The 14,884-nt window shown below is 39.3% G+C and overlaps 1 protein-coding gene across 1 annotated transcript in view; it reads left to right on the top strand.

Annotated features, from left to right (window-relative positions):
• LOC143376317 (neurotrimin) overlaps positions 1-14,884 on the top strand; it is a 139,969-nt gene that overhangs the window by 50,954 nt on the left and 74,131 nt on the right. The window contains exon 2 of the mRNA XM_076826482.1: positions 14,708-14,805. Coding sequence (XP_076682597.1) covers positions 14,708-14,805 — 98 coding nt within the window. The remainder of the gene's footprint in view (positions 1-14,707; positions 14,806-14,884) is intronic.

Genomic DNA, 14,884 nt, shown 5'->3' with positions numbered 1-14,884 from the left:
GTTTTTTAAAGTTTTTTAAAGAACCTTTAATGACTTTCAAGTATTCTTGTTGCAGGTCGTTGAAATTGTCTTTAAAGCCTATCAGGTTCCGATAAATAAAATATAAAATTCCACTTAAAGAACAAATTTGACCTTCGTATCTAATGAACCCCACCCAATAAAATAAAACTATCGTTACTATATGACCTTCACAAAACTATGCACCTTTTGTAGAAACATTTCTATGAAATTTTAAATATAACAGAAATATTTCAAACTTCCTTCAGAAATATTTCATGATTTTTAATTTCTTTGTAGTATTCCGTCAAAACTTAAAAAGTCAGAAAACCGGGGCGTATTTGTAAACTGACTGGGACAAGGGTTGAAAACTGCCTTTCTCTACACAACAATGCCAATACTCAGTATAATCTTAATATATAAAGCAGTAAGAGTGACTGATGAACTTGACTACCTTAAAAAAAAAAAAATTTTTTATAAAATCAGAATCTAAATTTCGGGCGAAGCTGAGTAGTACAACTAGTAATACATAGTAAAGCTAGTAATACATATTTTCCAGACAACAGTTGAGACGTCTTCAAAAACAGGTACTTGAAGAATGCGATTTATATCGAAGGATCAGTATAATCCCCTGTTAACAGCGGTTGTCTTTGTCAAATGGCATTGCTACCGAAAATGAACGTCGTTAGGACGACAAGGTAATTACATATTTCTTTGCAAGGGGACGTTACTAAAAGTCCATGATCTTTTATTCCAAGCCAAGTAGAGCTACGTGAAAGTTTCTGGGCGACGGTGCCAGCGCAAGCTTCGCCCGCTCGGTCCCTCCCAGCCCTGCTCATTTTTCCAAATTCGGTCAGGCAGATTAAGGCACGGATGCTTGCCTTGTTCATGGACATAATTCCAGAAATTGTTCGGTTGCGCTCCGGGGGTACGCCGTTTCACGGGTCATCGAGACGGGTATTGATCCCTCGATCTTAGATAGAATCGTTACGTTTATTTCCGAAGGAGAGGCGAAAGCCTCCGTCGATGGTAATACGCGGACGTGCCCGGATTCGAAACTCGTATCATCCTCTGCCTTTCGTGTTCCCTGTATCTTTCCTCCTCGCCTCCTCTGTCCGTTTCATTCTCCGCCGGCTGGATTTACATAGACCACCCACCGGGTCAAGCTGCAGATTACGAATCCAGATATCTTCCTGGGGCCGTCCTGGCTCATGCACAGCGGCACGCGAAATATTCGTGTCCACTCTAATGACGGCTCCAACGATGTCCGTTTCGTATTGATTCCCGCCCTCCTATTAGCTCGTGCATCGATGCTTCGGCTCTTTGTTTTTGCAACGGTCCTCTGGGGGAAGAAGGGTTAATACATTTGACCGTTGAACTCTGAAAACTGGGGGATGCTCGGTCAGGAGTACCTTTCGTACTTGGGATCCGGGTATAAGAAATTAAATTCTACTCATTGATGGCAGTTCGTGTTATGGGTGGATAGGTTAATGGATCGTTGGAAAACGGTAGTATGTTAGCTGAACTCTTAAAACTAGGGGATGGTTGGTCAGGAGCATCTCTGGTACGTACGATTCGTGTATAAGAAATTAGTCTAGTGATTAAGGGGTAATGCCACTGTAGCCCGGAAAGGCAGCCTGATTTTGAGATTTTTTTATGCGAGTATAGTCAATGGAATACCAAATCTGTTTGAAGGCCTTTATTGTACATACCTTGCAGTACGATCACAATTTTTTTTAAATTTTTTTAAAACAAAATGACGGCGCTATAACTCAACAAAAGAAGCTTCTTCTGTCAAACAGTGTTCCGCGGTCGGAAAGATTTCTCCTTCAATTTTTAACCTAGAATAAAAATCCGTAAAGTTTTGAGTTCTATATTAGATGATCTCGGGAAGTACACGAAGAAATTAAAAAATACCGTTTTTTGCAAGAATGGTGCGGGATTGAACGTTTCAACAAATTTTCACGTCACTTTTTACCTCGAAATGAAACGTTTTGTTCAATCCCCCACCATTTTTACAAAAAATATTATTTTTTAATCTGATTTTACAACAAAATGCCTTGCGACATATACGTTCTTGGCTTATAATGGCGATAGAAGCAAAGTCTGAAGGGCGAACTCCACCAAAAGTGGAGTGTGAAGATTTTCTAGAATAGCCCACTGATATCGACGTGACAAGAAAAATGTATTGTTAAAATTACGGTGTAGTATCACTTTTATACTTCCCTTTGACTATCGACTCTTAAAACCTTCGGCGCGAACTGGAGTTATAAATGTAGTTTCAAAGAAATTAATGAAGGAACGCACAGTTTAAATGAGACGCTTCAGAAACGCCTGTCGCAGTTCTATCATTATATCTTTTATTTTATCGACTGCTGCCGGTCTCATAATAAAGTTTGTGCATAAGTCAAAGTCTTTTTAAAAGCTAAAGCTGGCAGCTTCTAATTTAATATTATTATATATCCTTCAGCTAGCTAAAGATGGAACTCTTTGACATAGTTCTACGTCTTACACAGCGAGGTGTTAAAGTTTCGGGCGAATATGATCAGCGGACATTTTTTTTGCTCCACGTTTTAAGGGAAGTAATTTTCTTTGATGAATTTTAGAAAATGTGGAATTAATTGCGCGATGTGGAGCAAAAATGGAACATGGCTTGGACATATTCCTTGCATTCGTAAGAATAGTAATTCTCTATTATTCCGATAGCACAATGACTCCTTTGGTATGTTCATCGCGTCAAATCCGAATCGTTAAATATTTAAAAAATAATATGATAGTTTAGACTTTTAGAGTGTTCTTCTCCACAGCAAGTACATGTTTTCTGGTGCAAATTGTGTACACAGTGATTGATTATCGTTTGAATTTCAACACTTCAATAGTTGAGTCTGTAATACAAATAAAAAAAACATTTTTGTACTTCACATTCCAAGTTACGAGGTGAAGAAGTATATGTATACAATGCTTGCAGTATGTAATGGTGTAATTTAGCTTAATGTAATTATATACAACGTGATATGATAATACAATAATGATAATAATACGCTGCGCGAACATGCACGAGACGAAGTATTAATTCACTGGTAACTGCGATAAAATAAGTGTGAAATTACTTCAATGCCTTAATAATAAGTAATTTACATGCAAGCCTGCAGAAAATTCTTTCACATTTTCGACTCATTTTTGCACGAATCCTGTTATTCTTATTCCCGCCATGAATTATTCAATACTCTATCGTATCTCTTTTCGAATATACAGAAACATTAAACTCTAGATAATACTCAAATAAAATACCATCTAACTTATACTTCGATACTATTCGAAGAATCTAATTATGTAATCCCCATTTTCGCAAGAATAGTCTTCGAGACCGACCACCTCGGTTATTCAACCCGAACCCATTTGAAAATTCGTTCCTTCGCGCAAATCACTTGACTTCGCGCAACCCTTTCTTTTGAGATCATCAGCTCCGAGTTCTGCGTATCAATAAATCACTTGCCCTTCCTCCGTGGAATCAGCGGGAAGTTACAAGTGGGTCATTCCGCACAAAAGAATTGAATACCTCGCGCGAAGCAGGAGTTTAAGGTATCCAATTAAAAACGAATCGCTGTCGTGGCATGGCCGGCACACCGGTGAATGAATTTCGCGCTCACCCCCCCGGTGGAATAATTAGCGTCGCTTTGAATGCCCAGCCGCTATCGATTCGTTTCATCTTCGCGTGCTAATTTTTGTTTTCCGTTTACTCGGTTTCAGCAGACATCAGATTAGACGCCTCTTTAAGGAACGAACCGGAGGAAATGAGCTCGCGCTCGTTCTTTCCCTTACTCCTTCACTGGTTCGATAGGGCTAACAGATTTCCACCCCCCACCCTAGACAGCGGCAGAAGCAAAACTGAAAATAATCGATCAACCAATTTTCCTTCTGAGAGATTAATTCTCGTTATCCACTAGTGTCCTTCTTTCCCTACGCCGCTTTCACTCTTCAACGAAACCGCCCCCGCATTACTTCGCCGAAGGTGGTCAGATTTCCAATCAGGGTAATCCCCAACAACGGGGCCTCTAATTCGTTTTAGCATCTTTGTTCTCACTTCTGCTTATCTTTATCCTGACTTCTATTTTGCGTTCTATGACGTCAATATTTCTCTTTAGTCTTCAGAATGGTAGATATATTCTCCAGTCACGACATCGTGTTAGAACCACTCATTTATTATTATTACGAAGCGTCATTATTGCAGAAAATACAGAAATATGAATAAAGAAAGAAGAGAAAGAAAAACAAAATAGCGCGGACTGTTTTGCACCCTAACCTTAAGTTAATTATCCGCGCACAGTGGTGCCCACCAGTGTCCTGTAACTAGAAAATCCTCGATCGTTTCTATTTGACGAAAACATTTACCAAGCGCAAGCCACGAGGAGCACGCGATATCTCATGCGGCTGACACCAGTGTTTGCAGAACCATCTGCCCGAATTTCCATGGTTCAGGCGCCCAGCCTTGTGGCGTTTCCTCCTCTCGTTCCTCGAGCGAAAGTCGGAGGTGCGCGTGACCCGTCGACCAACATTTCAGTACTCACCGACCCGCTGGAATCGCGCGGCAATTTACGGCGGCTCTTCATCGATTTGCTCGCGCGCGTTTTGTTTGGCGCGCACTGAATTTGCGCGTTCCGGTGACAATTTTTCGACCGTTTTGAAGGATCCGTGACGATAAATCGACGGCTGTCGCTGGTGGGGCATAAAGTTTCGGGGAGGGGGCTGTTGAAGAAGCTGCGATTTACGGCGATAAATCGTCGCGGCGGAATTAATGGAGCACCGGCGCTTCGACGGCGGGCCGCCCTTTCGATCTGCATTTACAGAAAATACGATACCGCGGTTTCGATTCATACTGTTTGTTCTTCTCCGAGTTTGCAGATAACAGTGATATCTCGCCCCAGGGCTTGGGGCTTGTTTCATGGGTGATTATTCCCAGGAAGCATGTCCCCGGGACGGCAACTGGCGATCCTGGGATACCTGAGCTGGCTCGCTGGCGTTGGGACCTCGCGAGAGGCTCGACTGTGAGAGTTCCGAGTGGAATTGCACCGCAAGGAAACATTTCCGACCCGAAAATTCTGATTTTAATGAAACTTCGTGTGAATGTGCAGCTTATTAGAGTATGTATGGGAGAATTTTCTTTTATTGCGGGGATTTACTCGGAGGGGGTGAAAGCAGCCCTTAAAGTTATCGCGGTTTTTCATTTTTTAGTATAACTTTATTTTTCTTTCGGTAATGTAATAGAGCATAAAATACTGAACAATTCTTCTCTATAAAGTTTTGTTCTATCTCACACCGTTACAAAGTTATGGTACTCTAAGTAGGTTTGCCTGAGTGCAATACTAATTGTAAGTGACGCCACTGATTATCGTGACAAAGCGATGAAGAATAGTGCACGATTCATCATAATCCAGAGTATTAGTTGATTGGGACTATGTAACGAGCTATGGTGGATTACAGAAATTAGCATACTGTGGTATTGGTTTCTAATAAGGTTATTAAGTATCAATTATAATTGCGAGGAGTAAAGTGTGCGACTAATTAACACTAGAACTACCGACAATTAATGTGTACCTATTTCTACTAGACCAGTCGAAATGACTGGTTATTTATAAAATACGTGACGCAAGGATAATAAACCTTTATTCATATTTTTTTAATTTTTATATTGTTAAAAATATATATATTTATACTAAGAAATACACTTTTTTCATTGTTAAAAATGGTAAATTTTTTATTAGTGGAGACAGTTCTTGTAAATGGAGGTAGACCTTTTTGCATGCACATTTCCCGCAAACATATTTCTTGCATCTATCACAAATATTATTGGTAATATTATTTCTACAATATCCAATTACACACCATTTACGTTTATTCGAATTTTGTGTCGCATTTGCCGACATTCTATCTAACGAAAAAAAATGACAAAATGACTGGTTGCAGTATATATCTGGGTACAGTATATATCTAACTTTGAAAAGTGTGGGGGAGAGGGACAGACAAATTGATAAATTTAATTCTCTAGATATTGCAATAAAAATAATAAAAAAAATCTGAAATGCAAAGTCCACAATTTGAGTAATTTTTAAAAGAAAATATAAAACCAGTCATTTTGAGTATTACGGTAGGTCTAGTGGTAAAAACTTAAAAAAAAAATTGAAACCAACTTCAAAAAACTAAACATGCACTACAAAGTAAAAAAATAGTTTTTCCCCTTATTTAACCTACGACTCTCCATTTATTTTAAGTCGACCCCAGATTTACACAGTGCAAATGATGAGGCGCCGACTTAAAAAATACGAGAGTCGTAGATTAAATAAGGGAAAAAATTATTTTTTACTTTTTAGTGCATATTTATATTTTTTAAGTGGGTTTTAATTTTTCTTTAAATTTTTTTATTTTTAGCTTTTTGCCTGCGGTGGCATATTACCCCGAGTTACCCTATATCAGCTTACCAGACCCCAATGAGGAGCTACACTCAACGAGAAAAGTTAAAATAGTCTCATTGTGCTGCGTAATAGACATTTTATCGGACATTTTTAATATCAATTATAGCGTGGAAATTTAGAGACCAAAGCAAGCCGCTAAAAAAGAAATCTAAGATGTCGGACTATCATTTATGACTCAGCGTATGAGCTGTTCAGACAGCACGCCGGTTCCCCAACATTCTGCAGGCTTCAGTGGCACGATGGGTCTGTTCATAATTAAGCACACTTTTCCAGAAACCCCGCCCGTTCGTTCCATAAAGAAAGCACTCCATTCGGTAGAATTTGTAACTGCGCCAGCCCATAATTTTCCATCCCTGATGGAAAATCCCTTCGTAACAGGCTCGAGGCCCCGGATCGTAGCGAAATTTTAAGGACACCTACTTTGCGTAATCGCGGCTACGTCTTATTCAATATACATGTGTATCGTTGCATAAAATGCAGGAATTACGCGACAAGTTCCACGTCGAGTGCTATCGTGCGTCCAGAACGGCCTTATTAAAATATGCAATTCGTTGGAATCGCGAAAGCACGTGAATCGCTGTATATGTTAGAAGAGGGGGTTGAAAACTAGTTTAAACGTTCCTTTTTGTGCAACGCAATTAAATGCTTTCATACCGCCGCCATTGGGTCTGTACACTCGAAGGATCTCAATCTCGATATTATATACCGAAGGATTTCGAAATCTGCATCCAGGGGATCTCGTCCTGCTCTCTCCGCGGATAAACCGCCAATTCTGCGGAGACATTAATGCACTTTACAGAGGCTCCCTCCCCTCTTCCCGTTCTGCTTCAAAGGGACGCTTGTAGCAGTTTTAGAGTCGCTTCGGTTTAAGAACAAGTGAAAACCGATGCTGCTGTTTGCGTGTGTCTCGCCGCTTGTGAAAGCTTCTCTACGGCCACTTTTCACGAGCACGTCTCATTGTCAGCGAAGAATTGCTAATTGATTGCTTTAATGGCTCCTCTCGAATGGCAGTGAAGCAGTCGTTGCTTTCGCGAAAGGAGAAACGGTGGATGTTGGGAGAACAGCTTTAGTCCAGACTCTTGATCTACTTCTTATTTTCTTAAATAAATCTTGTCATGTTGGCGGGGGTTTCTTTGAGCTGAAAGTGTGGTCTATGTTGAGGGTTCGTTCGAAGTAGGGGGTTGGTTTCTTGGGGTTGATTTTGATAAATAAGGAACATGGGAATTAAAAGACTGTAGGTAGCAAGTGATCCCATTTCTTCGTTAAATTCGAGCAGTTTTGGAATTTGGGGGGCATTCAGAGGTTTAAAAAACACATTTTCGTAGAAGTTACGCATAAAATTTTACTATCCATCGATAAGTTTGACATTACAAGAGCACGTTGTGAAACATTTTCTACAATAATACAAAAATACTTTTTAATACGCCCAAACGCAACAGTCTAAAAATCTCGAAACAAAAACTGCATGAGTTACACCACTTTCATAATCACAGGACAATATGAGGCACTTAGAACTAAAGTGACGCAAGTGCCATTTTTGAAATTTTTAAATTAAAAACAGAAATGGTTATTTAAATCGTTAAATACAATGTTCTCACTTACTATACCTCCAGCATTAAATGTAACATCATTTTCATAGAGACTTTACATGCAATCGTTTTAACACATTTGAATTCCAAACTCGATTGTCTCGATATCAGAAAAATGTCACTTGCATCCCTTTGGTTTTAGGTGCCTCATATATTCTTTGGCATTTTAATGAAGAATTCAATGAGGAAGGCCAATTTTACAAATACTTACATATAAGTAATTTGTTTCACTCCACCTATTATTTAAAAAATTATATATTATCGAACATCGTTTCATATATTATATATCCAGGAAATACGAAGTACTGATTCCTTTTCTGTTTGCAAAGACCCCTTTCGTGCCCCATACTTCATCCGAAAGCTCTCAATGATTCAAAAATGCTTCCAAATGTGGACGGGCGTTTCTCCATAAAATGTATAAAATAGACGTAAACATTCCTCTTTAATTTCTAATTTAAGCTTAACAAAGAGGCAATTTGTTGCCATTACGTGTTCCCGTCTTTGCCAGCTGATCCAATTACCTAGGAAACGGCTTAAGTCGTAATATCAGAATGCACAAGAGTTGACAATGCACGAGTACACTCGTTGCATAATTATCGTGCACGTGATACGTTGCGACGTAAATGAGCGTATGCGCTCTGCGTACGTCCTTAGTCCACAAATCTGAGATAATTGGCTGATCTGAATCGCGCTACCCTTCAGGTGGTATTTCGAAGCGGCGGCGTTGATACAGCGAAGGGGACGTTGGAATTGGCGGCACGATTATCGTATTTCGCCTTGACAGCAGGAGAAAAAAGTAGTTAGAAGCCCTTAACTCCGTTAAAAGGGAGCCGAAAGTGGAATAATTACGATTACGGTTACGGCCGCGGTTTCTAAGATGGCCGAAACGGTTCCGAGGAATTGTTCTGAATTGAAATTTGTATAAAAACTCCGGTTACACTTACGGTCTCGCTAATACCTTCCTCCCACGATACCTTTAGGGGCGCGAGAACTTTCGTAGCCAACCTTCTTTCTCTCCAATTCGAATGGAGAATCTTGAAACGGACATTGAAGTGGAGATAAGAATTCCTCTGTAATTGAAAATTTAGAATTTCCATGAACACAAATAAATAAATTGAAAATGAGAAAATAGCTTAAATAGCTTGTTTAGTATTATTATAATTTAATGATCATAATAAATGACAGGTTTAGTATTATTATGATTTAATAATTAGGTATAATTTAATAATTATAATGATACTAAACACGCACTTTCAATTTAATCGTCTGTGTTGATGGGAATTCTAAATTTGTTGTACTGTTGTTATAATTAACACCACAGTTAGAACAGATTAGCTATACGTATTTTACAAATTTGACTGCTAATCACCAAACGAGGTGATACGAAATTTCTACGAAAAATTGATCTATTATTTTCGTTTAATGTTCTGAATGACTTGCTCGATTACTATCGAAGCAACCGCCTTCGTTCCCCTGCTGCAGCATTATCCAATGTCGAAATTAATTAAATTTAAAATGATTTATCGATCGTTAAATATTTATTCCTCGCTGTTATATTGCCGACTCTATTTGTTATTATTACGTGCAGACGTCAATTACTCTCGTTCCCTGCTTTCTGCGTTCTACGGAAGGGATGTAAGGGCGGTTGATTGAACGATATCGATGAGCGGTAATAGTTACGTTTGCTTCCATAACCAAGCGTTACACGGTAAACGAGCAGAATTGGTTTTTAGACATTCAATCAAATCTGGAACGAATTAAAGTTCTCGATTAAGTTCAATACTGTACGTTCATCCTCGATGGATTCTGATTTTATTTAAGTTTAACTTTGCTACACTGCGTTGGCAACGCGAATATGAGTTGGGCAAGAAATATTGCGAAATGAAGTTTATTTTTCCTGGGCCAATGTACGTCGACTGCATCAGTTATCTTGCTTTATTTAAATATCAAGATATTTTATTAAATATTTATTCCTTAGTCGCTGTTATTCTTTAGCTGTTGTTTTATTAAATGAAACACGCAAGTAGAACAAGCTGATATGTGGTCAGACGCCCTCCAGCAGTGCTCGATATGAGTTCACCTAACGTTACATTTTAATAATTTTATTACGTTTACATTTTTTATTTACTGTAGAAATGTAGCTTCATAAATAGAAACAAGTTTTATTCTATTAGTATAATTATTTTTGTCGCAATAAATTCCGGAAAATCACTGTGACGGTTTCAAAAATTAAGCTATTTTTAAAGATATTTTTCTCCGTAGATACAACACATAATGAGATAAATCTTTTTGGTATTTATTAAGCTACTATTATATTATACGAAAAAAGTTTAAAAGAATTTTTTAATTTGTTTTAAAACTTAAAACGCAAATATCTAAAAAAAAAACACATTTTTTCAAGTGGTGCAGGTGATTGCAAAAAAAGTATTAGACCAATCAATCTCAAATTTGTACACGTTATTCAGAACATCAGTGGCTATGGCCGGGAGCACGGAAACCTTTTTGGATTACCCATTCATACTTTTCACAAGGCAAAATGATTGAAAAAACCACCGTATTTCGACGTATAAACTTCAAACCTCCGCCATTTTGTTAATTTTTTATCAGTAAAAATAATCCTGGTTCCGGTGATAACCACACTCATAATGCTTACAGGACACTTTGAATTTTTTATTTCAAATGCGTCGTTCTCCCGGAATCACCTGCACTGCTGGCACTGCATCGCTTTCTCAAGGCGCTCACATCAGTGCGATATACATTTAAAAAACACTGTTAAAAATTTAAAATAAATTTTTTCACACTGCCAATAAGTGTATTAATAACTAGACAAAACATTATTAACATCGGACATTCCGTTTACTAAAAAATAAATCCTAAAAAAATGACAATTTTTCACGACTTCACAGTGGACTGAGCCCTTAAGAGTGAGCCTATAAACACTAAGATTGCAAAGAATATTTCAAGAATATTTCAAAGACTTCTGAGAAAATGGAGCCGCTCTCACAATTAAACGATACGAGTCGCAATGTATAATTCTTGAAACCTCTAACAAAACTAATTCCTCCGTAACCCAGAATAAATAATGCCACGCATATACCTACGAAATAAGCTAATCCTACCTGCAACTCGAGCGCGACGAATTTCATAACTGGAGTTGCAATGACCGATGTCAAAGTTCCGGTAACGATTCCGTCTAATTTCATGAGCGCAGTATATTAGGGCAAACGCGCTCTTTGAAGTAGTAATTGGCATGCTCGTTAATGTCGCTACAGAAGTTGATATGCTCAGGGGCGGGGGTTGCACGCGGCGCTTTGCGAGCATAGATTAGCTCAAGAGGATCCTTTGCATGTATGTACATATTTAGTTTTATCGTTTTCGCAGTATCCCCCCGCGTTAACTTGCCGCGGAAGTTCAACAAAGAAAACAGTTTACTTGAGCGCGGGAGGACCGTGTCGCTGCCTCGACTTAATCCCGTCGCAACAGTTTTGCGCGGAACCAAATAACCGACGCCACTTTCCCAGCTCCCCTTAAGCGCGGGGCCGTTGTAATGTCTAATTAACGAAGGGCGATAGTGAAGCATGGATACCGCTGAATGCATTGCGGAGCGTAAAGGAGCCGAACCGCCACCGGCTGGCGTGGGTGGCGGAAATTAATGTTTATAGGCACCGGCTAGTATCTGAGATTGTACGTCGGCTGGCGCCGGGAACCAATATTTCCTTAGAACGCGATTAACGTCTAATTACCGTTTACCGGCTAAACAGCGGTGTCATTGCTCGTTACGATTCCCAGAGGCCTCTGATATCGGACGAATTTGGTTGCAGAAATTTCGTTGCAATATCCAGGCGAATCCCGCTGCTTGTCAGTCCTCCGAGTCGATATTACGAACCGCGGCGCAGCACGGTCTTTGTGGAATATTCAAGTCGAGAATTCACAAGTGGCGGTGAAAAAGTTCAGCGGATAAATGGTACCAACAATGCCGCAATTTAGTGCGGGGCATACAGCTCCCGTATCAGATTCTCTGCTGCGGCAACGAAACCGCGATGTTTGCTCTGACTGATAACGCCCGCGGTTCTGAATCTTTATTAACGACCCTTGTAGCGTTATAATAGCAATGCTGCGTGCTTTCTGATTTTTTATATAACCCGTGTCCCGAATCGTAGAAACTGCGGAATAGGAAAAGGATTTGCTTCCGTGGTGAAGGTGTTAATAATGTTTGTCGGTAGTTGCAGCTCCTGCGTGAGGAATAGATTAGGAATGTCTTTGTTACGAGTGAAGCTTACGAGAGAATATATTGAAGTGACAGTTTCATCGATTTTGCTGGAACTTTGGTGGAAAGTTGTGGTTGCAAGAATATTTGACTCGTTTTTTTTTTAAACGGCTGATATTCATTTTGCAAGGGGTGAAAGAGCCCTCGAGGTTGAGGGAGAGGAACGTGTTCGGTCGAATATCTTGGAAATTATTGTACTAGAGCTGGGAGAATGGTGTAAACGACGAAGCGTCCATTTCTTCTGCAAGAACGTATGATTTCCCTCGTCTTTCTTGCGCTCGTCTACGTCCTTATCCACCCTTTTTTACACTCTAAGACTCCGGCTGCCTTTCTTCTGGAACTAGATGTTCGCACTCTTTTTCGTCGGTGCTCGATGCAAGAGACCGTCGTGGCCGTTTTTCTTTCACGTGCGTACAACTTCGGCGATCCTTTTCGCACGCATCTAAGCCATCGTCTCCCTTTCTCTGGCACTACTTTTTCAATCCTTTTTATCCATAGATCTCAGAGGAAATTGAGAAAAACTTCTCTTAATTCCTGCTGCTTATATTATAAGCTCTGTAACCTCTTTCGCATATCCTACAAGCATGCAGTGAGACTATTTTTTGCTAATCAGCATTAGCAATTAATTATTAACTTTTACTTTTGTCATTTTCCCACTACACGCGTATGATGTTAGTTCTTACTTTTGATTGTGTTATTTGGCCGTCTGCATTTACTTTTCGTGTACCCTATTGTGTTAGTTTCAGTTTTAAGTAGCTTTAAATGGTAAGGTTGATAACAGCTGACAGCTGTACCTCGCCTTTTGCACTCCTCTAGTGCTATTCAAGTCTAACTATTCTTTTTCTTTTTCCTCTTTCTCTTTCTCGCTTTTTTATGTTTTCTATTGTAAAGTCTACTGGGCAATAAAGAAAATAATTATTATATAATTATATCACAGCAAGATCACTGCAAATGCTTATAACAGATTTATAACAGATTAAATTTAAAAAAAGGTTAAATGAAATTTTCTCCTTCGATGGGTCGTCATTTTTTTACTCTTCGATATGAACGAATGACTGAGAACACTTCTAACATAGTAAATATTTGTCACTTTTTAATGCAACCGTGTGAAAGTGTTACTAAAATATTACTAAACAAATCTACAAAACCAGAACTGTGTAGAACATTTATTTTGGAAATTAAGATATTTTTAAAGATCTTTTTCTCCGTAGGTACAACATGTAATGCAAATTTGTTTGGTATTTATTAAGCTACTGTTATATTATACAAAAAAAATTAAAATAATTTTTTAAATTTATTTTAAAACTTTAAACGCGATTATCTCAAAACAACATTTTTTCAACTGATGCAGGTGATTGCAAAAAAACTATTTGACCAATCAGTCTGAAATTTTCACACGTCATTCAGCAGGGACCTCGGAAACCTTTTTTGAAAATGATTGACAAATTCACTGTATTTCAACACTTCAACTTCAAACCTCCGTCATCTTGTTATTTTTTTACCAGTTAAAATAATTTAGCTCCCAACGATAACCACCCTCATAATGGCTACAACACACTTTGAATTTTTGGTTTCACATTCGTCGATCTCCCGGAATCACCTGCACCAGCACTACGTCGCCTTTTTCAAGTCGCTCACATCAGTGCGATACATATTTAAAAAGAGCTGTTAAAATTCTCAAACAGATTTTTTTTTACACTGTCCATAAGTGTATTAGTAAGTAGACAAAATATTATTCACGTTGAACATTCCGGTTACTAAAAAATAAATCCTAAAAAGTGACAATTGTTCACAACTTCACAGTGCAATGACCCTTAATCCACAGAAGGTGCCCTGAAAAGGAACTACCCTCTTTTGCACTCATCATCCTTTATCCTTACATGAAAGTGGCTGCAAGAATCTCTATCTCAGCCCAATATCCTCCTGCACCTTCACCTAAAAGAATAACAATCACCCCCGCTGTCCAACACGAAACAAACTTATTCAAACTTCCTCAGCCATTTAGAGGTCCAGAAGATTAAACCACTCGAACTTCGAGCCCCCGCGTCTTTCGCTCTTTTTATTCCTGCGGAGCACAGGATGACCAGGTCTCTGTCTCTGGTCGAACCGCGTTCCCTGGGATCCGTCGGATAAGGATTTTCCCCGGGAAATATAAAGAGTTTAGGCTTAGTCTCCGCTTGACCCGCTTACGTTAACTCGCCCCATTCACCGTCGAGCTCCCCGAGTACTTTGGAAAGTTCGGCGCGCCCGTAGGTGGGTTATAACTATAAGTAGCAGTAAGTAAGTAAGTAAGTAAGTGAGGTAAAGGGGCGAGTGGGTATGTATACCTCGGTTATGTAAAGTGTTCGCCGGGATACATAAGTGGAGGACCTTTCGTGTTGCAGATTTACCCAGGTTCGGCAAACCGTTGAACAACCTGACGGTCTCGGTGGGTCGCGAGGCCATTTTCACCTGCATCGTGGAAAATCTTGGCCCATACAAGGTGAGACGCGCCCGTTACGCTCGAGCATCCGTGTTTCCACGCGCCGCTGCAACTGTTCCGCAATTACATGCACCATATC

The sequence above is a fragment of the Andrena cerasifolii genome, chromosome 14 (genome assembly GCF_050908995.1).
Source record: "Andrena cerasifolii isolate SP2316 chromosome 14, iyAndCera1_principal, whole genome shotgun sequence".
NCBI classification, from domain to species: domain Eukaryota; kingdom Metazoa; phylum Arthropoda; class Insecta; order Hymenoptera; family Andrenidae; genus Andrena; species Andrena cerasifolii.
Note: the sequence above shows the minus strand (reverse complement) of the source record. Positions and strands in the feature narration are given on the sequence as shown.